Here is a 26,316-nt window from a genome sequence, read left to right as displayed (position 1 = left end):
TCCCCCCCTGCCCCTCCCTCCCCCCTCTGTCTCTCTCTGTCTCTCGTACTCTCTCGCGTGTTCTCACTCTGAGATGTTTTGACAGATGTGCAAGGTGGAGAGGGAGGATGAGGCTGTGCTTTCTCTACAAATCCCCTTTTATTCAATATACACACACCGCTGTTCTGGAGTAAAGCTAGAGGATATGCCTTTGTTGTTATTGAAAGCCCACAACAGGAGATTGGTGGCACCTTAATTGGGGAGGRCGGGCTCGTGGTAATGACTGGAGCGGAATGGGTGGAAAGGTATCAAATACATCAAACACATGGTTTCCAGGTGTTTGATGTCATTCCATTTGCTCTGTTCCGGTCATTMTTATGATCCSTTCTCCCCTCAGCAGCCTMCACTGAATCCACCTCTCCATTTGATTTGTCACAGACATTTGTTTTGTTTGTTTCCAATTTTATCTGCAGTTCTGAAGTTATTCCTGACACTCCGAAATAAACTAACATTTTAGTTTTWAACWACTTTAGAAGTTAGCTCCAGATCAAGAACTGAAAGACAAGGCATTCTTCTCTGAGGACAGACCCTCAACTCCATACCCAAAACAGTTCTTTAACTGTGCTAAGGTTACCTTTCTGAGTTAGTGTAAACACTGAAAACCATTCAGCCAAACCCTTATAGAGGTACAAGTACCTTCAGCCCTAGTGCACTATGACCCTAAGGTCAAACTTAACTGTATTTAGGATCATATCTGCACCTTGGGGTTAGCTACGGCTATTAGGTAGCCGTGGCAACCTGAGACGTGACCTGGGTGTGTGGGAAGGTCATAGGTGAAGTCAAGGGTCAAGTGTTACAAGTGGACATTTGAGGACAGCGGAGATGGGGATGGGGACATGGGGATATCCTGTGGTGGCTCGGGGCTGTGTGATCATCCCAAGGGGAGAAGAGAGARAAAAGAAAGAGCATGAAAGAGAGAGAGAATAGAAGAGATGGGTGAAGGAGGACAGGAATAGGGTGCACTGAGGAAGAAGGGAAAGGTGTAGCCAATAAAGAAAGTGAAGGAGAGACAGGAAGAGAGAGGAGGTCATGTGAAGAGGGATGAGGAGATAGAGAAGAGAGACAGGAGAGAGAGGAGAACATGTGAAGGAGGATGAGAGATGAGAGAAGCCAGATAAAAAGGAGGAGGATTCAGTGATAAAGAGATACAGGAGAGAGTGTGTTAAGGTGAGGTAGAGAGAGATACAGGAGAGAGAGATTGTGTAAGATGAGGTAGAGAGATAAAGGAGAGAGGGATTGTGTAATGGTGAGGTAGAGAGAGAGAGATACAGGGAGTGAGGACAGGGGAAGTTCCTTGGCTGTCTTTTTTGTCATTAGTCCACTGTTGATACATCCCAACAAGTTTTCCAGTCAGGAGTCAAGTTTTCAAGATGTTGGACTCAATATATGTATCTTTAAAGTTTGGTTGATGACATGCAAAACTTTTTGGACTGTATTAACAATGGACTAATGACAAAAAAGACCAACATTTCATTTTGATTATTCTTTCAACGCTCACACAACACACTGACTCACTGAGGGTGACAATGATGTACAGAAAATGAATCTCTCTCTTCTCTCTCTCTCCTCTCTCTCTACATCACCCAAACAGAAAACAGGCCCAATATCATAACTGTTGACATACTCTGGGCAGCTTTCAAATAGTAGTGACCTCATATGGCTGTCTCACCAGCTAGAATCAAGAGGCCAATGTTGCAGTCAGAGCTGGTATCCCCATTCAGACCCATGTAATGACTGCCCTCTGCTGGTGAATGGGGGTAAAAGTTGTTTGGTAATAAACAGATAGAACACATGGTACTAAACCGGCTGTAGGTCCTTCTTAATACCAAACACTAGAATGAGCCATTTATAGCCTTTTGTACCATGTATGGTGAGATAAGCTTGCCTGAGACCTAAAATACATCTGTCAGCCCCTGACTGGGAAGGTAACTTCTGTTGTTTATTTTACTCTGAGTGTTGAAAGATTTGGAACTCGTTGGTGACATCACAGTTGAGTTTATTGTGTCATTATTCCCTTTGAGGAAATGTTCTTGTGTCTTATCAAGCAGCTTTGGACAAACAACGACAGCACAGGGTATTTATTACTAATACAACAGACAACAGAGGCATTATATACAATGTACAGACACCAGGGGCATTAGTATATGGAGGACATTAAAGAACAACATACAGGATCTGACTCTGCAGCCTGATAGTGCCAGTACATATTTCAATGTCAGCAAGAATGTTAGGCTACAATATGTTACAAAGGACGATCTTATACGTAATTCAAAGCTGTCACGATCGTCTTGCTGAGAGAAAGTGGACCAAGGCGCAGCCGTGTGCAAAATACATTCTCTTTTATTGTAGAAAAGGGAAAAAACACGCAACAAACACTATAACAAACTGAAACAAAACAACAAACGAATCGTGAAGCTAAAGACGTAAGTGCACACACAGGCTACAAACGTACACACATAGACAATTACCCACATTAACCTAGTGCCTATGGCTGCCTTAAATATGGCTCCCAAATCAGAGACAATTAATGACATCTGTCTCTGATTGAGAACCATTCAGGCAACCATAGACACAGCTAGACACCTATACTAAATACAAACCCATCTACTCTATTTAACCCCCTAAACCATACAACCACCCTAGACACTACAAAAACACATACATTCCCCATGTCACACCCTGACCTAACTAAAATAATAAAGAAAACAAAGAGTACTAAGACCAGGGTGTGACAAAAGCAGGGTTGGAGTTAAWTCCATTTCAATTCCAGTCAGTTCAGAAAGTGAACCAAACTCCAATTTCGATTTTAAAAATGTTCTCATTGAAAAACGTTGGAATTGGAGTTTTAGAGTACTTCCTGAATTGAGTGGAATTGAAATGGGATTGACCACAACCCTGATTGAAAGTAATGTGGGGACAACCTGCCAGATCAATCATAACAGTCCATTCCCTTCTGAGGTCTGGGATGTGGACCTGCTGAATCGAGATGACGACCCCCTCTCTGGTCCCCGTGACTTCCTGACCAGTGCACCCAGGTTCCCCCTGAACTTCTCCCCCACGAAGGCATACAGCACTGGGTTAACAAAGCTGTGGACCAGGGCCAGGCTGTGGGTGACCCGGAGGGCCAAGTCCACCCTGTTCCTCCCAGCACAGTCGAAGTGCACCAGATGGGCCCTCATCAGGGTGTCGGCCATCACCGTCATGTGTAACGGCGTCCAGCACAGGAGGAAGGCGATCACCACGGCAATGATGACCCGCATGGCCCTGTGCTTCTGGAAGCCGCGCGTCTGCAGCAACCGGGCCACGGTGATGCTATAGCACGCCACCATGGTGACTAGTGGGAGCAGGAACCCTAGGATGTGGCGTAGGCCGCGAGTAGCGAGCCGCCAGTGGGTGGCGCTGCCGGGGTCGAAGCGCTCAGCACACCTCGTCGGACCACCGCCACGGGGCGTGAAGGCGTRGTTGAAGAGGGCAGGGAGAGAGAGGGCGCCCCCCAGAGCCCAGATGAAGGTGCAGGCGTACCATCTGCAGGCCCTTCGGCGGCCCTTACGGGACTTGGCGGGGCGAACGATCACCAGGTAGCGGTCGACACTGATACACACCAGGAACAGGATGCTGGTGTAGAAGCTAACCTCCATAACCAGGCTGAGGAACTTACACAGGAAGTCACCAAAGATCCAGCCGTGGAGCGTGGCAGCAGCCCAGAAGGGCAGGGTCAGAGCCAGCAGCCCGTCGGCTACAGTCAGGTGAAACAGGAAGACGTCGGATGGGGTCAGGGACTGCTGACTGAAGCCAATCACGAGCCCCACAAGTAGGTTACCAGGAACAGCCAATAGGAAGATGGCCATGTGAAGGACACACAGGAATATGACGGCACTGGGACACAGGGGCTGAGCTGCACAGGAGAAGGTGTTAAAGTTCAGGTCATAGGAGGTGATGTTGAAGTAATAGGAGTCGTTGGCTGAATCGAATTCATAGTCCAGGACGTATTGTTCTAGTTCTGTTGGAGATGGAGAAAACAGTAGTCAGAGGGGATCTTTTTATGATATGATCACTTAGTCTTATACTGTTATTCTGTCTGAAGCTTCATATACAGTCAACAGATATTCTGTACATTTCTTTCTATAGATCTATCCATCCCATCCTCCACCCACCCAAACCCATCCATCCATCCACCCACCCAAACCCATCCACCCACCCACCCAAACCCATCCATCCACCCACCCTCAAACCCATCCATCCATCCATCCACCCAAACCACCCAACCCATCCATCCATCCACCCCACCCATCCCATCCACCCACAACCCATCCACCCAAAACCCATCGACCCACCACCACCCATCATCCATCTATACCACCCATCCATCCATCCACCCAATCCATCCCTCCATCCAGAATCATGAGTATTCTACAAACTATATAGGTTCTCACCTGTCATTTTTGCATCCAGCTCTATGATAATGAAGAGGGAATTGCCACTGTTTTAAAGACATCACAGCTGGGATGGAAGTGTCAAGATATCCTGTTTAGTGACCAATATTGTGTCACTGCACGTGCGTCATTTGTCAGCKTCAAATTCTGCCTCCTTAATGATTAGAAATGAAAGTCATACACTCCACGTTTTAATTATCAAAAGAGAAGTTTGACAGCAGTTTGGAACTTTTTTGCCAGTTACTTTTTCTGTCAGCTGTTGGTGGATCTGAGAGCACATTACAAAATATATTACGGTAAGATAGAGACAGACAGAGAAAGACTAGCCTTTAACTTCTGATGCTCTTGTCTTTGAGACATCTTCACTTAAAGACATCCTCCAGTGATTTTTGAACTTTTACTGTTTTTAAAGCAATATCCCAAGTATAAATACAGTCAAATACACACACTAAAGGGTACAAACATATGCTTTGAGCAAAATAGTGTTTTATAGGCTGCAAACTTCAAGGAGTTGGTCTGATGAGAATGTGTTATGCCATCCTCATGACATGTGACATGCCTGGACCATCTATTGAGGTGTGCCTTTTAAGTAAATCAGGTGTTAAATGAGATTAAAAGTAGACTGGAGTACCACTTTAAGATGAGCACCAATGGTGCTCATCACAACCCCGGCTATGATCCATAGCTTCTCGGCTTGGCCTAACATGTCACGCCCTGATCTGTTTCAGCTGTCCTTGTGCTTGTCTCCACCCCTTTATACCTGTGTTTTCTGTCTGTCTGTGCCAGATTCTTGTGTCTCAGCTCCTGCTTTTTCCAGTTTCTCTTTTCTCACCCTCCTGGTTTTGACCCTTGCCTGTCCTGACTCCGAGCCCGCCTGCCTGACCAGTCTGCCTGTCCCTGAGCCTGCCTGCCGACCTGTACCTTTGCCCCTCTCTGGATTACTGAACTCTGCCTGTCCCTTTGCTCCTACTAATGATTATCGACCCCTGCCTGCCTTGACCTGTCGTTTGCCTGCCCCTGTTGTTACATTAAACATTGTTACTTCACACAGTCTGCACGTGGGTCTTACCTTGATACCTGATATAACCAAACAAAATATTCACCAGAGAACATTTCAACTACTTCCTAAACAAGTACCTGGGGCTGCGAACTACCACCTGTATAGAGAAAATTCCCCCCAGCCACAAAGTAGCTATAAATGTGTGCATTCACACACACACAAACACACAAACGATCACAAATAAACAAAACATTGAGTTTGTCAGTAAGTGATATCTATTCTTAAGGTGTCAGAGAACAATGGTAATCTTGGGTAGAGCTGCCGTGGGATGAGAGGGTCTACATGTCTGTCATTAACATCCCTGTGACCTACAATACACCATGTCTAGGTCCTGTCCACTAAGTGTCACTTACGTGATATGCTCAAATTGCATGCACGTCAATTACTGTCATATTGCAGAAGACACTGGGGTCTTTGATCAGTGTTGTAAACTCTTTGTACAGGGAAGGAAGTGGGGTAAGATGGCTGGGTACCTTACAACATTATGCTCCTCAGGCCCGTCAAGTGTAAAGCTTCTTAGATTGTGGAAATATTTTGTTCTCAAGCAATGAACGCACACAAAAAAAGTAGACAAGAATATTTCAGATATCAATGGTCAACAAACACATTTGCGACAACAATATATCTTCAATGCATTGATAAAATACATGCCATGATCTTGGTGATACTGTGTATCTTGTTTAAAATACAACTCCCTAGTTGTTGAGAAACATAGTCAGTTACCAAGAGAACTTTGCCTAGAGTGTTCTGCACTGCCTCTTTTCCCCTTTACTCTACAAAGCATTCTATGAGTTTCACTATCTGAGAGGGCAGTGCCCTGAGTACATTGGGATGTATGTTTTTGGCCAGCCCATGTTGTCACCCTATCATCTTCCTATTTGTCAAATACACACACACACAAACACACKATTTTTACAGTCAATGAGGTGCTCCCCCAAGAGGTCCTKGAGAGAAATCATTCATTATGTATACATCTTGTCTTGAGAAAGGCCACTAGCCCAAAACGTTGACCAAAGTACCATGTCCACCATTATTAACAATGAATATTATACCTTTGTGAACAATAAGATACACCTCTACTGCTCATCCTGTGTCTCCCTAACCTGCCCCCACTCCCCCAGTACTCTCTCCCTCTCCCTCTCCCTCTCCCTCTCCCTCTCCCTCTCCCTCTCCCTGTGTGTGTGATTGTGTGGGCAGAGACAGGTGTGCTGGAGTCAGAGCAGATCCCCACTCGCTGCAACCTGTTCCATAATCAAGACCTCTACAAATACTCAGTCCTGCCACTTCCACACTGCCAGATCATAATCTCTGCTCAGTCAGTGTACGCTTCTAGCCGTTTGTTACGATTAGATCCTGTTGTGCCTGTTTTCCTCTCCGCTACAGTTCTGCCTGCTCTGACTCTGGTCCCTGTCTCCAGTTCCACGTCTCGTCATCCTGCTACTCTGTCCTGGATTCCCCACTCTACTACTCCCTTGGATTCCCCTCTCTACTACTCCCTTGGATTACCCTCCGGACCTGCTTACCCTGTCCCAACCCCTCTCCCTCCAGCCTCAGCCTCCGCACATGGTTTCCTTCAACCCACCCGAACTTCCCCTGGCGGGCACTCCATCTTCCCCCTGTGTTTCAATAAATACCTTGGTTACTTCATCCCAGTCCCCTTGTCTGAGTCTGCTCTGCGTAACACTAATGCCCTGTCTGTCTCAGTTGCTCAAGGAATCCATTATCAATGGACAATATAGCAGCAAAGAATTGTTTTGAGAACAAAAATAAACTGACCTGTTTGATAGGTGGCTATCCCAAAATAGAGGCTGTTCAAATATGCATGTTTGACAGACAGCTACTGCTTGAGAGGAATTCTCCACYGTCTCTGACTTGGATACTCTCATGCAAAAGTGGTCAGAAGCTTCTTGAAGTGTAGCCTACCAATCTAGGAGGTAATGGGTCTATACGGGGTAATGGGTCTCTTTCCCCTGCAGTGCTAAAACACATAGGCACGTGGTGCAGRMGTCTAAGGCACTGCATAGCGGGGCTAGAGGCGTTACTACAGAACCGGGTTTKTTCCCTGGCTGTGCCACAACCGTCCGGGAGTCCCATAGGACGGCGCACAACTGGCCCAGCGTCYTCCGGGTGAGGGGAGGGTTTGGCCGGTGGGGCAGTACTTGGCTCATCGTGCCCTAGCGACTCCTTGTGGTGGGCCGGGTACCTGCAGGCTGACCCCGGTCCCCAGTTGAACAGTGTTTCCTCCGACACATTGGTGCAGCTGGCTTCCGGGTTAAGCTGGCGGGTGTTAAGGWGCGCGGTCATGTTTCGGAGGACARATCKGCCTCTCCCGAGCATGTTGGGGAGTTGCAGCGATGAGACAAGATCYAAATTGGGAAGAATACTAATAAATAACACATATGCCCTAATCCAAGGACTATGTATATATTATCTAACCCATAACCAGGAGAATAAAGGGAACTGAAAGCATTACCACCTACAAAAGATTGTGTAACCTGGCCGGTTCCTCTTAATGGGCTCGTCTCTGACCCTATTACAGGGGCTGAGTTACTGATTATTAGTGATCTTCCATTCCATGCCCTAGTGGGGTGCGTCACTTGAGTGGGTTGAGTCACTGACCTGATCTCCTGTCCGGGTTGGCGCCCCCCTCGGGTTCGTGCCGTGGAGGAGATGTTCGTGGGCTATACTCAGCCTTGTCTCAGGTAGTAAGTTGGTGGTTTGCAGATACCCCTCTAGTGGTGAAGGACCTCTGCGTTACTCTGGACCCTGATCTCTCTTTTGACGAACATATCAAGACTGTTTCAAGGACAGCTTTTTTCCATCTACGTAGCATTGCAAAAATCAGAAATTTTCTGTCCAAAAATATGCTGAAAAATTAAACCATGCTTTTGTCACTTCTAGGTAGACTACTGCAATGGTCTCTTTCCGGCTACCCGGAAAAAGCACTAAATAAACTTCAGTTATGCTAAATACAGCTGCTAGAATCCTGACTAGAACCCAAAATTGTATCATATTACTCCAGTGCTGTCTTCCTACACTGCTTCCTGTTAAGGAAAGGGCTGATTTCAAGGTTTTACTGCTAACCTACAAAGCATTACATGGGCTTGCTCCTACCTATCTTTCCGATTTGGTCCTGCCGTACATACCTACACGTTCGCTACGGTCACAAGACGCAGGCCTCCTAATTGTCCCTAGAATTTCTAAGCAAACAGTTGGAGGCAGGGCTTTCTCCTATAGAGCTCCATTTTTATGGAATGGTCTGCCTACCCATGTGAGAGACGCAGACTCTGTCTCAACCTTTAAGTCTTTATTGCAGACTCATCTTCAGTAGGTCCTATGATGAGTGTAGTCTGGCCAGGAGTGTGAAGTGAACGGAAAGGCACTGGAGCAACAACGCCCTTGCTGTCTCTGCCTGGCCGGTTCCCCTCTCTCCACTGGGATTCTCTGCCTCTAACCCTATACAGGGCTGAGCACTGGCTTGCGGTGTGCTCTTCCATGCAGTCCTAGGAGGGTGGCACTTGAGTGGGTTGATCACTGACGTAGTCTTCCAGTCAGTTGGCGGCCCCCCTTTGGGTTGTGCCGTGGCAGAGATCTTTGTGGGCTATATTCGCCTTGTCTCAGGATGGTAAGTTGGTGGTTGAAGATATCCCTCTGTGTGTGGGGGCTGTGCTTTGGCAAAGTGGGTGGGTTATATCCTCCTGTTTGGCCCTGTCTGGGGTATCATCGAATGGGGCCACAGTGTCTCCCGACCCCTCCTGTCTCAGCCTCCAGTATTTATGCTGCAGTAGTTTATGTGTCGGGGGCTAGGGTCAGTCTGTTATATCTGGAGTATTTCTCCTGTCTTATCCGGTGTCCTTGTGAATTTAAGTATGCTCTCTCTAATTTCCTCTCTCTCCCTCTCTTTCTTTCTTTTCTCTCTCAGAGGACCTGAGCCCTAGGACCATGCCTCAGACTACCTGGCATGATGACATCTTGCTGCCCCAGTCACCTGGCTGTGCTGCTGCTCCAGTTTCAACTGTGCTGCCTGCAGCTATGGAACCCTGAGTTCACTGGACGTGCTACCTTGTCCCGGACCTGCTGAACTCTCTCTCTCTCTCTACAGCACCTGCTGTCTCCAAACTCAGAATGCTCGGCTATGAAAAGCCAACTGACATTTACTCCTGAGTGGCTGACATGTTGCACCCTCTACAACCACTATGATATTATTTAACCCTGCTCGTCATCTATGAATGTTTGAACACCTTGGCCATGTTCTGTTATAATCTCCACCCGGCACAGCAGAGAAGAGGATGGCCACCCTGAGAGCCCGGTTCCTCTCTAGGTTTCTTCCTAGGTCCCTGCCTTTCTAGGAGTTTTTCCTAGTCACGTTCTTCTACATCTGCATTGCTTGCTGTTTGGGTTTAGGCTGAGTTTCTCATAGCACTTGTGGACATCGGATGATGTAAAAAGGGCTTATAAATAACATTTCATTGATTGATTGATAAACATTCTGAGTGGACCCCTGTGGTTTCCTTACCTGCAATGGATTTAAGTGAAGATGGACTTTTGTTTACTGTTTTTCACTTTCTTGGGCCTACTTTTACATTCCTTCTCACCTTCTTGAGCGGTAGGCCTGTCCCTACTTGAAATTGAGATTCCTCTGGTCTGCCAACAGAGAGGACTTGAGGGAGAGGGAGATGAGGGGAGATAGATGGAAGGAGAAAATGATGGCTCCATAGCCCACACCAAGAATCCAATTTCAATATTGTTCTGTTAGGTGGAAATAATGTCATGTAATTAAATTACTTGAAATAAAACTTTGTGTCTCCTCATTAACATAACCAATACACTCAGTCTATATTATCAATCAATCAAATTATTTATGAAGCCCTTTTTACATCAGCAGATCACAAAGTGCTAGACAGAAACACAGCCTAAAACCCCAAACAGCAAGCAATGCAGATGTGGATTGAGTTATAGGGATTGAGTTAGTTGTGAGTTGATTGAGACGGGATTGCTGTTTTATATGCTTACTTAAAATGATAGCAAGTATATGTGTCATGTCGTTGTCGGAAGAATCAGACCAAGGTGCAGCATGGTAAGCGTACATCATTTAATTTGATGAACACGAAACAAAAACAATAAACTACAACCGAACGTGAAGCTACATGCAGTGCAGAACGCAACTAAACAAGATCCCACAAAAACCCAGTGGGAAAAGGCTGCCTAAATATGATCCCCAATCAGAGACAACGATAAACAGCTGCCTCTGATTGGGCCATACCAGGCCAACATAGAAAAGCAAAAACACCTAGATAGGAACACCCCCCTAGTCACACCCGACCTAACCAAAATAGAGAATAGAAAAGGCTCTCTTTTGACCAGGGCGTGACAGTACCCCCCCCACAAAGGTGCTGACTCCGGCCACAAAACCTGAAACCAACTGGGGAGGGTAGGGGGGTGACTAGCGTCGGTGGCGGCCCGGTGCGGGTCTTTTGCCCCCGCCCAGACCGCCGGGTCCGGCCATAGAGCCGGGACCTTAACACCGCACCCGGACTGGGCACCGGCGCTGAGGAAGGCTCCGGCCATGGAGCTGAGTTGGCCGCCGTGCCTGGACTGGGCACCGGCGCAGAGGAAGGCTCCGGCCTTGGAGCGGGACTGGACGCCGTTCCTGGACTTGGCACAGGTGCAGAGGAAGGCTCCGGCCTTGGAGCGGGACTGGACGCCGTGCCTGGACTGGGCACCGGCGCAGAGGAAAGCTCCGGCCCTGGAGCGGGACTGGACGCCGTTCCTGGACTTGGCACCGGTGCATAGGAAGGATCCGGCCATGGAGCTGCAGGTTCTAGACCGTGGACCGTCGCAGGAGGCTCCGGACAGTGGACCGTCTCAGGAGGTTCCGGACTGTGGACCGTCGCAGGAGGTTCCGGACTGTGGACCGTCTCAGGAGGTTCCGGACTGTGGACCGTCTCAGGAGGTTCCGGATTGTGGACCGTCTCAGGAGGTTCCGGACTAGGAACCCTCGCTGGAGGCTCCGGACTGGGAACCCTCGCAGGAGGCTCCGGACTGGGAACCCTCGCAGGAGGCTCCGGACTGGGAACCCTCGCAGGAGGCTCCAGGCCATGGATCATCACTGGAGGCTCCGGGCCATGGATCATCACTGGAGGCTCCGGGCCATGGATCATCACTGGAGGCTCCGGGCCATGGATCCGTCACTGGAGGTTCCGGACTGGGAACCGTCGCTAGAGGCTCCGGACTGGGAACCATCGCTGGAGGCTCTGGACTGCGAACTGTCTCTGGAGGCTCTGGACTGCAGACCTTCGCTGAAGGCTCTGGACTGCAGACCGTCGCTGGAGGCCTGGTGCGTGGAGCTGGCACAGGGCGTACCAGGCTGGGGAGAAGCGCTGGAGGCTGGGTGCGTGGAGCCGGCACAGGACGTATCGGGCTGGGGAGACGCACAGGAGGCCTGATGCGTGGGTGCGGTAGAGGTGGCACCGGACTGGTGACACGTACCTCAGGGAGAGCGCGAGGAGCAGGCACAGGACATACCGGACTGGGGAGGCGCACTGGAGGCCTGATGCGTGGAGCCGGTACAGGTGGCACCGGACTGGTGACACGCACTTCAGGGCGAGTGCGGGGAGCAGGCACAGGACGTACCGGACTGGGYACACGCACTTCAGGGCGAGTGCGAGGAGGAGATACAAGACGTACCGGACTAGGGAGGCGCACTGGAGGCCTCATGCGTGGGACTGGCACAGATTGCACCGGACTGGTGACACGCTCCTCCAAACGCCTGCGTTGCCGCATACTCCTCGCCAACTCCATTCTTCGGTATCCCTCCTCGCACTGTTCCATCGACTCCCAGGCAGGCTCTGGTACTCTCCTTGGGTCGACCAACCACCTCTCTATCTCCTCCCAGGTTGTCTCTGGTTCACACCTCGGCTCCGCCGACCACCCCGTGTGCCGCCCCCCAAAAACATTGGGCTGTCTTTTGGGCTCTCCTTGTGGCCACGAACCCCGGCATCGTCGCTTTCCTCCCTGCGCTGCTTCCGTCTGCTCCCATGGAAGGCAATCCTTTCCGGCCAGGATTTCCTCCCACGTCCAGGATCCCTTCCCATCCAATATATCCTCCCACGTCCAGGATGTCTGCTCCTCCTGGGCACGCTGCTTGGTCCTGTTGTGGTGGGATCTTCAGTCACGATCGTTGGAATAAATGGACCAAGGCGCAGCGTGCGTAGAGTTCCACATGTTTATTAGATGAAACTCACAAAAAAACAATAAAGAGTAACGAAACGTGAAGCAAATGCAGTGCTCACAGGCAACTACACATAAACAAGATCCCCCCAAAAAAACAGTGGGAAAAGGCTGCCTAAATATGATCCCCAATTCAGAGACAACGATAAACAGCTCCCTATTGGGAACCATACCAGGCCAACATAGAAAAACAAAAAACACCTAGCATAGGAAACACCCGACCTCACCAAAATAGAGAAAGAAAAAGGTTCTCTTTTGTCCAGGCGTGAACCAATTATGAACTTGTCAGTAAGATATTAATGAGGGAATCAGCTGAACAATAAGGTTGTTCGGATGACTGTATTCTGAAACCAGTCTTCCAAATCTTCCAAATATCTAGACAAGGCATTTCCGGATTGTGGGTCGGCTGCAGTGATGTGCACATAGAGAGAGGACAACAGGTGTCCAGCAGCAGTATCTGGCGGCACGTATTTATAGTTATGATCTGATGGAAGCATCATTTATGGAACTGTTTGTTTCACCTTTATTTAACCAGGTAGGCCAGTTGAGAGACAAGTTCTCACTTACAACTGCGCCCTGCCAAGATAAAGAAACGCAGTGTGACACAAACAACACAGAGTTACACATGGGATAAAACACACGTACAGTCAATAACACATAGAGAAATCTATATACAGTGTGTGCAAATGTAATAAGATTAGGGAGGTAAGAGCAATATATAGCCATAGTGGCGAAATAATGTACAATTTAGCAATTAAACACTGGAGTGACAGATGTGCTTTTAGAATAAATGTGCAAGTAGAGATACTGCGGGTGCAAAGGAGCAAAAAATAATAATAACTGTGGGGATGAGGTAGTTGGGTGGACAATTTAGATGTGTATAGGTGCAATGATCGGTAAGCTGCTCTGACAGGCTGATGCTTAAAGTTACGTGAGGGAGATATAAGAACTCCAGCTTCAGTGATTTTTGCAAATTTGTTCTCTGTCATTGGCAGTAGAGCACTGGAAGGAAAGGCGGCCAAAGAGGAGTTGGCTTTGGGGTGACCAGTGAAATAATCCGCTGCTGGAGCGCGTGCTAACGGCCGGGTTGCTATGGCTGACCAGTGAGCTGAGAAAGGCGGAGCTTTACCTAGCAAAGACTTATAGATGACCTGGAGCCAGTGGGTTTGGCGACGAATATGAAGCGAGGGCCAGCAACGAGAGCGTACAGGGTCCAGTGGTGGGGTAGTATATGGGGCTTGTGGTGAGCAAAACGGATGGCACTGTGATAGACTACATCCAATTTGCTGAGTAGAAGTGTTGGAGGCTTTTGTAAATGAATCGACGAAAGTCATGATCGGTGGATAGTCAGTTTTACGGGGTATGTTTGGCAGCATGGTGGAAGGATGCTTTGTTGCAAAATAGGAAGCTGAATTCTAGATTAATTTTGGATTGGAGAATGCTTAATGTGAGTCTGGAAGGAGAGTTTACAGTCTAACCAGACACCGTAGTTATTGTAGTTGTCCACATATTCTAAGTCAGAACGTCCAGAGTAGTGATGCTGGATGGGCGGGCGGTGTGCGGGCGATTGGTTGAAGAGCATGCAATTTGTTTTGCTTGCAGTTTAAGAGCAGTTGGAGGCCACGGAAGGAGTGTTTGTATGGCATTTGAAGCTCATCTAGAGGTTTATTAACACAGTGTCTGTACGCCCTGGCCAATAGAGGAGGCTTTTATTCTCTATTTTGGTCAGGCCAGGGTGGTGACTAGGGTGGGCATTCTAGTTTCTTTATTTCTATGTGTGTCTATTTCTTTGTGTTTGGCCAGGTGTGGTTCTCAATCAGAAGCAGCTGTCTATCGTTGTCTCTGATTGAGAATCATACTTAGGTAGCCTTTTTCCCACCTGTGTGGGGTATTTGTTTTCTGTTTAGTTGTAGTTACCTTACAGAACTGTTCGTTTTTTCTCTTTTGTTTATTTTTGTTTCAGTGTTCAGTTTAATAAATTATCATTGAACACGTACCGTGCCTGCGCTTTGGTCCACTCCTTCTTCTCATCAGACGATGTGACAGTGTCCAAAGAAGGGCCAGAAGTATACAAAATGGTGTTGTATGTGTAGAGGTGGATCAGAGATCACAGCAGCAAGGCGACATCATTGATGTATACAAGAGAAAAGATTCGGCCTGAGAATTGAACCCTGTGGCACCCCATAGAGACTGCCAGAGGTCTGGACAACAGGCCCTCTGATTTGACACACTGAACTCTTATCCGAGAAGTAGTTGGTGAACCAGGCGAAGCAGTCATTTGAGAGAAACCAAGGCTGTTGATTCTGCCGATAAGAATTGATTGACAGAGTCGAAAGCCTTGGCCAGGTCGATGAAGACGGCTGCACAGTATTGTCTTTTATCGATGGCGGTTATGATATCGTTTAGGACCTTGAACGTGGCTGAGGTGCACCCATGACCCGCTCGGAAACCAGATTGCATAGCGGAAAAGGTACGGTGGATTCGAAATGGTCGGTGATCTGTTTGTTAAAACTTCTTATGGCTGCAATCCTGTTAACGGGATGATATGACAACAGCCGTGAAGTGCAGGGCGCCAAATTCAAACAACAGAAATCTCATAATTAAAATTCCTCAAACATACATGTATCTTATACCATTTTAAAGGTAATCTTGTTGTAATCCCACCGAAGTGTCCGATTTTCAAATAGGCTTTTACAGCGAAAGCACCACAAACGATTATGTAGGTCACCGCAAAATCACAGAAAAACACAGCAATTTTTCAGCCAAGACATGAGTCACAAAAAGCAGAAATAGAGATAAAATGAATCACAACCTTTGATGATCTTCATCAGATGACACTCATAGGACTTCATGTTCCACAATAAATTAGTTTTGTTCGATAAAGTTAATATTTATATCAAAAACCTCAGTTTACATTTGTGCCATGTTCAGAAATGCCTCAAATATCCGGAGAAATTGCAGAGCCACGTCAAATAACATAAATACTCCATCATAAACTTTGATGAAAGACTTTACAGAAAAAGCAAACCATGCAGTAATCTGAGACGGCGCTCAGAAAGAATATAAAACATTTCCGCATGTTGGAGTCAACAGAAATCAGAAATTATATTTATAAATATTCCCTTACTATTGTGACCTTCATCAGAATGCACTCCCCAGGAATACTAGTTCCACAATAACTGTTTGTTTTGTTCAATAATGTCCATTATTTATGTCCAAGTAGCTACTTTTGTTAGTGGCGTTTAGTACACAAATCCAAACGCTCGTGCAGGTCCAGCCGAAACGTCGGACAAAAACTTCAAAAAGTTAATTACAGGTCGAAGAACTTGTCAAACTAAGTATAGAATCAGTCTTTAGGATGTTGTTATCATAAATATTCAATAACGTTCCAACCGGAGAATTCCTTTGTCTGTAGAAGCAATGGAACGCAGGTCGCTATCATGTGAAATGCGCATGACCAGGACCTGGCTCTCTGCCAGATCACTGACTCAAACAGCTCCCATCCGACTCCACATCACAGTAGAAGCCTCATTCAGGTTCTAAAGACTGTTGAGACTGTTGCATCTAGTGGAGCCGTAGGAAGTGCAAACAGATCCATATCCCACTGTGTATTCAATAGGGGCTGGGTTGTAAAAATCGACCAACTCCGAATCCCACTTCCTGTTTGGATTTCTTCTCAGGTTTTTGCCTGCCATATGAGTTCTGTTATACCTCACAGACATCATTCAAACAGTTTTAGAAACGTCAGAGTGTTTTCTATCCAATACTAATAATAATATGCATATATTAGCAACTGGGACTGAGGAGCAGGCCGTTAACTCTGGGAACCTCTGGGCACTTTCATCCAAGCTACTCAATACTACCCCTGCAGCCATAAGAAGTTTAACTTGGCTTCGAAGGACTTTAGAAAGCAGCGTATGATAGATATAGGTCTGTAACAGTTTGGGGTCTAGAGTATCTCCCCCTTTGAAGAGGGGGATGACCGCGGCAGCTTTCCAAACTTTAGGGATCTCGGACGATACAAAAGAGAGGTTGCACAGGCTAGTAATAGGGGTTTGCAAACAATTTGCGGCGCACTGTACCATCAAGAAGATCCTTGCCCATAAAATCATGTTTAACGCGCGGGGGTAGTATTGGCTACACATGCCTCCTCATTCTAGCTAGGCCATGCTGCTCGGATTGCTTGTATTTTCAAATCAACCATAAGAACATGAAGTTGCATTAATTTGCAGAAGGCCTACATTATAGCATGCATTCGTTTTTATATAGTGTTATACAGCACCCAGTCAAAAGTTTGGGACACATCTACTCATTCAAGGGTTTTCTCTTATTTTTTATATTTTCTACAATGGTAGAATAATAGTGAAGACATCAAAACTATGAAATAACACTATGGATCATGTAGTAACCATAAGTGTTAAACAAATCAATAAATTTTATATTTGTAATGTCTGCTTCCAACTCACACCCTCAAACCACGTAGATCCCTGAATGCAGCTCACTTTTCCAGCTCACACTCAGATCCAAATCACCTGAATTCTAATCACCTTTTCACACACCTGAATGTCATTATCACACACTATTTAGTTCAGTTTTTTGCACCCCACTCACTGGTGAGCGTATTGTTTGTTTTGTGACACATGGCTTTCAGAGTGCGCTGTGGCCCGTGAGGATTTCCTGTTATTTCCTGTTATCTACCTATTTCCTGTTATCTACCTATACCTGATCTCCCGGACTACGTTTACTAGCCTTTTCCCTGCCTGTACTGTTTTCCCTTTTGGACCCCCCTGTGTATGACCTTCTGCCTACCCCTGGACACAGCTACGCCTCCTCCTGTGGTATTTTGCAATAAACACCTTCTGCCCCTGCGCTTGAAACCAGCTCACTGTCTCCCCTCGTGTTAATTACAATATTTTAGATTCTTCAACGTAGCCACCCTTTGCCTTGGTGACAGCTTTGCTCACTCTTGGCGTTCTCACAACCAACTTCATGAGGAATGCTTTTCCAACAGTCTTGAAGAGTTCCCACATATGCTGAGCACTTGTTGGCTGCTTTTTTATCATTCTCCGGTCCAACTCATCCAAAACCTCTCAATTGGGTTGAGGTCGGGTGATTGTGGAGGCCAGGTCTTCTTATGCAGCACTCCATCACTCTCTCTTGGTCAAATAGCCCTTACACACCTGGAGGTGTGTTTTGGGTCATAGTCCTTTGAAAAACAAATTATAGTCCCACAAACCAAGATCGGATGGCATATCGCTGCAGAATGCTGTGGTAGCCATGCTGGTAAAGTGTGCCTTGAATTCTAAATAAATTGATGACAGTGTATTTGTATTTATTAAGAATCCCCATTAGTTCCTGCCAAGGCAGCAGCTACTCTTCCTGGGGTCCCACATGACATATAAAACAAAAGATAAAACAGTGAACTATGTTTGTACTGAATGAGCTAAAGATAAACAGTACATCATATAACATCTCTACACCCCAACATATCCACAACACAAAATGTTCAATACCACCATACAGCAATATCACAATGTGTGGTATGCATGTGTCTGTACCATTATGTGTCTTTTCACAGTCACCGTTGTTCCATAAGTAAGCATTTCACTGTACCTGTTGTATTCGGCGCACGTGACATATAAACTTTGATTTGATTTGAGGTGTATTGTACCTGCTTTTTAAATCTGATTATACTGCTTGCATCAGTTACCTGATGTGGAATAGAGTTCCATGTAGTCATGGCTCTAGTAGTACGTGCGCCTCCCATAGCCTGTTCTGGACTTGGGGACTGTGAAGAGACCTCTGGTGGCATGTCTTGTGGGGTATGCATGGGTGTCCGAGCTGTGTGCTCATGTTTCTTGGCCCAAGCAAGTCTCTTCTTATTGGTGTCCTTTAGTGGTGGATTCTTTGCAGCAATTCGACCATGAAGGCCTGATTCATGCAGTCTCCTCTGAACAGTTGATGTTGAGATGTGTCTGTTACTTGAACTCTGTGAAGCATTTTTTGGGCTGCAATCTGAGGTGCAGTTAACTCTAATGAACTATCCTCTGCAGCAGAGGTAACTCTGGATTCCTTTCCTGTGGCGGCCTCATGAGAGCTAGTTTCATCATAGCGCTTGATGGTTTTTGCAACCTGCACTTGAAGAAATGTTCAAAGTTCTTGAAAGTTTGCGCATTGACTGACCTTCATGTCTTAAGTAATGATGGACTGTGTTTTTCTTTGCTTATTTGAGCTGTTCTTGCCATAATATGGACTTTGTCTTTTACCAAATAGGCTTCTTCTGTATACCACCCCTACCTTGTCCACACACAACTGATTGGCTCAACGCAGTAATTACACAAATTCATTGAAATGCATTCCAGTTGACTACCTCATGAAGCTGGTTGAGATAATGCCAAGAGTGTGTAAGCTGTCATCAAGGCAAAGGGTGGCTACTTTGAAGAATTCAAATATAAATATATTTTGATTTGTTTAACAGTTTTTTGGTTACTACATGATTCCATATGTGTTATTTAATAGTGTTGATGTCTTCACTATTATTCTACAATGTAGAAAATAGTAAATATAAAGAAAATCCTTGAATGAGTAGGTGTTTCCAAACGTTTGACTGATACTGTATATATACAGTATATTTAATATATGCATTACATAGCCTACTACATTACAAACTTGTGGTTTGTCTATTACTAGGAGTACGAAGGAACCATGAACGATTTAAATGTGTTTTGTTATCTGACAAAAACACACAAGGAAGGTGAGCAGTTATTTAAGCAATAAGGCCCGAGGGGGTGTGGTATATGGATGTTCTTATGCACGATGCAACGTGGAGTTTCTGGATACAGCCTTAGCTGTGGTATATTGGCCATATACCACAAACACCCGAGGTGCCTTATTGCTATTATAAACTGGTTCCAATGTCATTAGAGCATTAAAAATAATGTTTTGTTATAATCGTTGTATACGGTCTGATATACCACGGCTTTCAGCCAAACAGCATTCAGGGCTCGAACCACCCAGTTTATAATAAAAATTGAAGCATAGTGTGCACATTTTATATCTAGACCAATATCAGCCACAATCTTACAGGCAGTGCTGTGAGCAACCTTGCTTTGGGGTCCGGAATGAAATAAGCGGAAGAGCCGACAGCGGTCTGTCAGGGAAGAAACATTTGCAGATTTGACACAAAGAAGCCTAAGATCTAAAACAAGTTTTATATTTCGATTTAAACGTATTTTCCAGTCCGCTGCAATGATTCTGCTAGAAATCAACAACCGGTTTAGAAGAGACGCTGACGTTGATTTGACGGCGCATCCAATGGGTGAGAAATCATTGTTCCAGACTAGCTTGCTAGCTTCCGAATAGCTAACAGTAGCCGTATCTTAATGTCTGGCCAGTATTATTTGGTCGACAATGAATGATGGATGGAAAATGTGCGGCTGGTGAAATTGACAGAACAGGGACTATAGATTTGACACGTACAGTAATATTCTGTTTAACTGAATAAAGTGGCACGCGCCTCTGCAAGAGACATCGCTTACCCAGACACTGGGGTGTGTCTGTCACTGGTTAGCTTTGGCTACTAGACTAGCTGGGCAGGGAAAGCCTATCTGATAACTGTCTAGCCCCAATAAGGGGGTAACGCTAAGCGAACTCTAGCTTACGTGTGTTGTCGGCATCCCCTCATTTATTGTCCCAGTGAACTGACAATTTTTCAATTCTGATTGTGGCTTTCACATAAAATATGTCCAGCCGTGTTTGTTAGCTAGCTAACTATACCTATCACTGGCTGCTATGCTAATCACCGCAATACAAGGGAACCTGCTTTTCTAGTTCATGGTATAGTAGCTAGCTAACTAGTTTGCTTTGAATTGAGAAAGAGAACGTATCGTTATGGGTTAACCTTGTATTAGCTAGAGTCGTTCAATTTCAGGAAATGAATAGAGAATAATCAGACTAGATAGCTGCTAGCACTATATTAGCCATCGCATTGTTGGCCTCTTCCGCATTCCAGCATCCCCAAGTTGGGTCTTGTCAGTGCAACTCTCTGGGGAGAGGAACTGCAGTTATAGACAACTTCTAAACCRCAAGGAGTGGTTTCTTGAAATACAATTGCAAGTTGCACGAAAACCAAAATGGTTTTACACGAATATGCCAACATGGTAACTGCTGCTGCAGAATATTATTATACTGGCAGCAAATTAAGCGTTGTCTATAGTTAAGCCTACTCAACAAAACATGTCTGAATTTGTTATATTATCATGCATTCAGTTTCATACATATTTGACATATAATCCTCTCTATTTGTAGGACAAAACCAGAGGCAGTGGAGGTGACATTTGCAGGTGAGTTAAGGACTAGTGGTTAATTTTTCCAAGCAGTACCATGCAGTTTTAACAATATTATGCTATTTTCAGGAGTGAGTTGTCCAGGTGGGTGCTTGTTTGTAACTGATGGCTTTTCTCTGAACTAGATTTCGATGGTGTCCTCTACCACATCTCCAACCCCGATGGGGACAAGACCAAGCTGATGGTCAGCATCTCCCTCAAGTTCTACAAGGAGCTGCAGGAGCACGGAGCTGATGAGGTGACACACACACACACCAGCATCTGTACCTCCCTTGCCCTTCATTCAATCTACACATATGTCCCGTGTAGCTCAGTTGGTAGAGCATGGCGCTTGCAACGCCAGGGTTGTGGGTTCGATTCCCACGGGGACTAGTATATGTGACCGACCGGCTCGATTTGGTCTTATGTAGCAAAATTTTAAATTGTGTTTTTTACATTGGATAAAGGTAGAGACTCAGAGCTAGATAAATGGTATATTATACACTACAGATGAGGAACAATGGGAAAGTAATTCCGCTTTGAAAGTTGATAAACATGTAACCTCACTTTTGAGAAAATGGCCCTTGAATTTTTTGGTACCTACTGGAGAGCTCTTTTTTGTCTACACCCATTCAGCATCATTCACACCCTTTTAAGCTTTAGCCCCACCCATCTCTTTAATGATTCACATGTGAGGCTATGTACTAAATAACCAAAGATTTAACTTTTGGACTCCACCTGCATATTTGCAATCAAATGCCCAATTTTTTTCCTTAGCTATCATACTCTAATTCCACTGATTTCAGAACTCAGTTCTCCAGAAAGAGGAGAGCAACACTTATGCAGTTCTACTACCTGATAGCTTTTCTTTTTTTAAATCAGCATTAAAAAGGATTACCTACACATACTGACAAGCTCATATTATAGACAGAAGCGAACTACATGGCAGACCTCTCCGAACTACATGGCAGACCTCGCAGCATGTCCAGCCCACTCCTTTTCTCAGCCAATCATTGCTAGCAGGAAGGATGCTGTATCTTTCCATGACTAAACCAACTAGGCTCGTAATTTAACAACTTTATTTGTTTTTACATATGGCATATAAGTTTGTTATTAAGGCATTCTTCCAGAATGCATTTCTTGCAAAAAAATACATTTTGATTTTTAAATAAAGTTTACGTTCAAATGGCGGTCCTGTGAAGTAGTGATGTGCGACATACAGCTAGTTTCCTGAAACGAGTCACATATATAATTTTTTAAGGATGAAAATGTATGCATTCACTACTGTAAGTTGCTCTGATTAGAGCGTTCTGCTAAATTACAACAAGTAATGCTTGAAACTAACCCATGGCACTCATCATAGCTTCAATTGTAGTTTAAAATGTGTGTCAGAGTAGATGTTTCATTTTATGTGAAAAAGGAGAAATGTCTGTAAAGCAGGATGTCAGGGCTTTGTACATCCTCACCATGTATGGAAGAAAGCAGCAGCAGCAGTGGTTTCTTATAGAACAGGAAGTGTTTCTGACTCACCCTATAGGAGGAAGTGCTGACTGAGACAGCTAAATGTAGCCTAATGAACACCATGACTGCTTTTCCTGTAGTCTTCCAGTCATTGTTTTCTTACTCTCTGCGAGCACTACTGGATCAAAGGACTGGATAGGTTTTAACAGTATTGCTTTTACCTGTCGAGCACTTTAAGATCATGTGAAAGGAACACCTATATTCACTTGCTGCACAGTGGTGTGTTTTTAAAGGACCAGATCATGTCCCAGTCCTGTCACCTGACCATAGAAAATGTCTGCCTTCATTGCCTTGTTTCCTACTTTTCAGCTCCGTTCTTCATTGTAGTGGTTTAGAAAGCTAGTTAACTACTGCAAAAACAAAGTGGCCTTGTGAGAACATGCTCAGCTAATCAAGCCTTGTCCTTTTCAGTCACTCAATGTAAATTGGTACACCTTGTCACCTTTCTTCACTAACCCACAACAAAACACATTTTCGTGTAGAAATGTTCCACTTTACATGTTACATAATAGATTTACACAAATACATAAAATACTGTGTCACAATGGTGCACTCTTGCAGTTTTACTGTAAAGGAAACTGAGTTGCAGTACAGCTTCTTATAATAGAAGTTATGTAATCTTCTCTGTTTGACATGTGTATGCTGGATTTGCATATTATTGCCTTTTTTGTTCAGAACATGGGCTACATTCCAGTGATTCCACGTTGACAGGTAACCGTTGTTTTAGGGGAAGGCTTATGATCTCCCTTACCATTATCTACACTGAGACATCCACCCCTACCAGTCCACTCTAGCTCTCTGATGTTGCATAGCTGGTGTCGCTCTGTCGGTGCTTCTGATCTGTTACTGTCCCTAATAACACACCAAACCCCTCCTCCTTTCAGCTGCTGAAGCGGGTCTATGGGAACTTCCTGGTTTCACCCGAAGCGTGTAAGTATTATGTAACTACGGTCCACTCTCCCTATGTAAGTTACCACTGTCACCATGTTAATGACTCCAACTGCTCAGAGAATATTGACAGCGCGTCATATAGCCAATCCCTTATGAGGGTCCAACACCCACACTTATATTACTACCACTGACTTCGCTGATAGTACATTTTCCTAAATTGAAGTAGCTAACTATGACTGAGATGCAGTATGTGGTCGTCCTACCACCTAACTATGACTGAGATGCAGTATGTGGTTGTCCTACCATCACTAAAATGACTGCAGATGCAGTATGTGTGCCTACCACCTAACTATTGACTGAGATCAGTATGTGGTCGTCCTACCACCTAACTATGACTGAGATGCAGTATGTTGTGTGTCCGACCACCTTAACTATGACTGAATTGCATATGTGGTTGTCCTACACCTAAACTATGGACGAGATGGCAGTACTGTGGTTGGCCTTTACGCACTAACTGATGACTGAGATGCAGTATGTGTCGTCCTACACCTAACTATGACTGAGATCGCAAGTATGTGGTTTTCCTACCACCTAACTATGACTCCGAGCATGCAGTATTGGTTGTCCTACCACCTAACTATGACTGAGATCAGATTGGTTGTCCTACCACTACACTATGACTGAGGATGCAGTATGTGGTCCGTCCGACCACCTAACTATGACTGAGATGCAGTATGTGGTCGTCCTACCACCTAACTATGACTGAGATGCAGTATGTGGTTGTCCATCACTATAAATGACTCAAATGTAAAAAAATAAACTGCTTCTTGTTTTCCTGCTTTAGTTTTGTCCACAGCCTGAAGTTTAGACACATTTAATTAAAATAACACCATGCACCCACATCCTCCTCCATGATTGAAACTATATGTAACCGATGTGAAATGGCTAGCTAGTTAGCGGTGGTGCGCGCTAATAGRGTTTCAATCGGTGACGTCACTCGCTTTGAGACCTTGAAGTAGTGGTTCCCCTTGCTCTGCAAGGGCCGCGGCTTTTGTGGAGTGATGGGTAACGATGCTTCGTGGGTAACTGTTGTTGATGTGTGCAGAGGGTCCCTGGTTCGCGCCCGGGTTGGGGCGAGGGGACGGACTAAAGTTATACTGTTACATATAGATAGTGTTTACTGGGTGATACGCTGTCTTTGGTTGGCACCAGGGCTAACGCTTTGCATTTAGGCCAACACGTTGTTCATTTTTTTTGCTTAATAGTTTACTTTGTTGGAAAGTCAATGCAGAGTTTGGGTTTTATTAGTATTTATTGTAATTTAKTATAGGCCGGTTTTGACCCCCATTCCCTTCAGAGATTGACACACGATCGACACCATGTCGTAGTTAGTAAACCTCTTACTAAGAAGTTTTCTAGCGATTTAATAATTATATCGAACAATAGCTGATCTTGTCTGTGATTGGCTGTCTCCTAGGCTACAACGTGTCCCTGATCTTTGACCTGGATGCGGTCCCGGCCAACAAGGAAGAAGTGATCCACCAGGCGGGCATGCTGAAGAGGAACTGCTTCGCCTCGGTGTTTGAGAAGTACTTCAAGTTCCAGGAGGAGGGCAAGGAGGGAGAGACGAGGGCCGTGGTCCACTACAGAGACGACGAGTCCATGTAGGTGGCCGCTGCACTGCCTGGTGATGTTATAGAAGTAACATGACAAAAGCAAGGATGCATATTTGTTGTTGCACTAAAGTCTGAGGGCTTTGGGTGGGGGGGTGTGGGGGGCTGTCTAATTGGAATTGTGTGCTGGTATGGAGGGTGGCTTAACTCGACTTCGGATCATCTCTAGGCTATGCGTGTTCTGATATTAGTGAGCCTAGTGGTGATCTTGACGGACACTTTGTCTGAGAGTATGATATTGTGCTTTCTGCTATAGGCCGCCTGAGGAATAAACACATTGATTTTACTCATGAATGGCAAAGTCCGGTCTAAATAAATCATAGGCAATAAGTTTTAAAAACCTGACTCAGTCGGTCAGAGGGTTTATTCTACTACTTTATTACTATGATTCTACAGGTGTGAGTAGAAGTAGATAGTGGCATGAAAATAGGCCCTAATTGGAATCGTTGGTAGTACAACACAAAAGTCGTTAAAATTCAAATGTTTATGATTTGTAGAGTTCTTCAAATAGGCCATACCTTTCGCCTTGATGAGCGAGCTCGTGCAGCACTTGGCATTCCTCGTGAAAGGCCAGTTCATGAGGTAGTCCCGGGATGCTTACTGTCGAGAATTTGATGCCCGATGTGGTGCCGATCTTGCCATGTCTCTGCTGCGGGTCTAATGTAGCAAGGTGTTGGTATGCGGCATCAGTCACAATAACAAAGGATAACGCTATCTGAGGTCCTTAAGTAGTACCAGATGGGTTTTGACGGTGGTGGTTCAAGTCTCGTGTTCAAAGACACGAATGATGTCATCCTTGGAAAGTGTTCATGCAGGTCATAACAATATATTCTCGTCAGTAGTAATGCACCGATATTTACATTTTTGGCCGATAGCGATATCCATATTTTCCTTGCCCAATAAAAAACCGTACAGAGCTATTTAACATTGTTTAGTGCTTTTAGTCATTCTAGTACGAAGTTAGCACGACTATTTAACACACAGCATGGAGTGCAAGCGGTCTTACGAGGCAATGTTCTCAGGTGCAGGAGGCGTCGCTACAGATCCGTGGTTCGAATCCAGGCTGTAATCACATCGCGGCCGTGATAGAGGGAGTCCCATAGAGCGGATAGGTACAAATTGGCCCAGACGATCGTTCGTTTTTG

General features: G+C 45.5%; 2 protein-coding genes across 2 annotated transcripts; one reads left to right on the top strand and one right to left on the bottom strand.

The window, feature by feature from the left end:
- Positions 1-2,039: 2,039 nt before the first annotated feature.
- Positions 2,040-12,626, bottom strand: LOC112077959 (C-X-C chemokine receptor type 2). The gene is made up of 4 exons (XM_024144342.2): positions 12,446-12,626; positions 11,854-12,169; positions 10,956-11,353; positions 2,040-4,051 (listed from the first exon to the last, which is right to left on the bottom strand). The coding sequence occupies exons 1-4, from the start codon at positions 12,624-12,626 to the stop codon at positions 2,973-2,975; spliced, it is 1,974 nt and encodes a 657-aa protein (XP_024000110.2). The 3' UTR covers positions 2,040-2,972.
- Positions 12,627-19,929: 7,303 nt separating this feature from the next.
- On the top strand, positions 19,930-25,180 carry LOC112077960 (actin-related protein 2/3 complex subunit 2-B-like). Its single transcript, XM_024144343.2, is given in 7 exon segments — positions 19,930-20,036; positions 20,038-20,058; positions 20,060-20,080; positions 21,070-21,104; positions 21,233-21,345; positions 23,492-23,537; positions 24,976-25,180. Coding segments are annotated over 7 exon segments (453 nt in total). The 5' UTR covers positions 19,930-20,010; the 3' UTR covers positions 25,167-25,180.
- Positions 25,181-26,316: the final 1,136 nt, after the last annotated feature.

This window comes from Salvelinus sp. IW2-2015, unplaced genomic scaffold (genome assembly GCF_002910315.2).
Source record: "Salvelinus sp. IW2-2015 unplaced genomic scaffold, ASM291031v2 Un_scaffold5094, whole genome shotgun sequence".
In the NCBI taxonomy this organism is placed as follows: domain Eukaryota; kingdom Metazoa; phylum Chordata; class Actinopteri; order Salmoniformes; family Salmonidae; genus Salvelinus; species Salvelinus sp. IW2-2015.
Note: the sequence above shows the minus strand (reverse complement) of the source record. Positions and strands in the feature narration are given on the sequence as shown.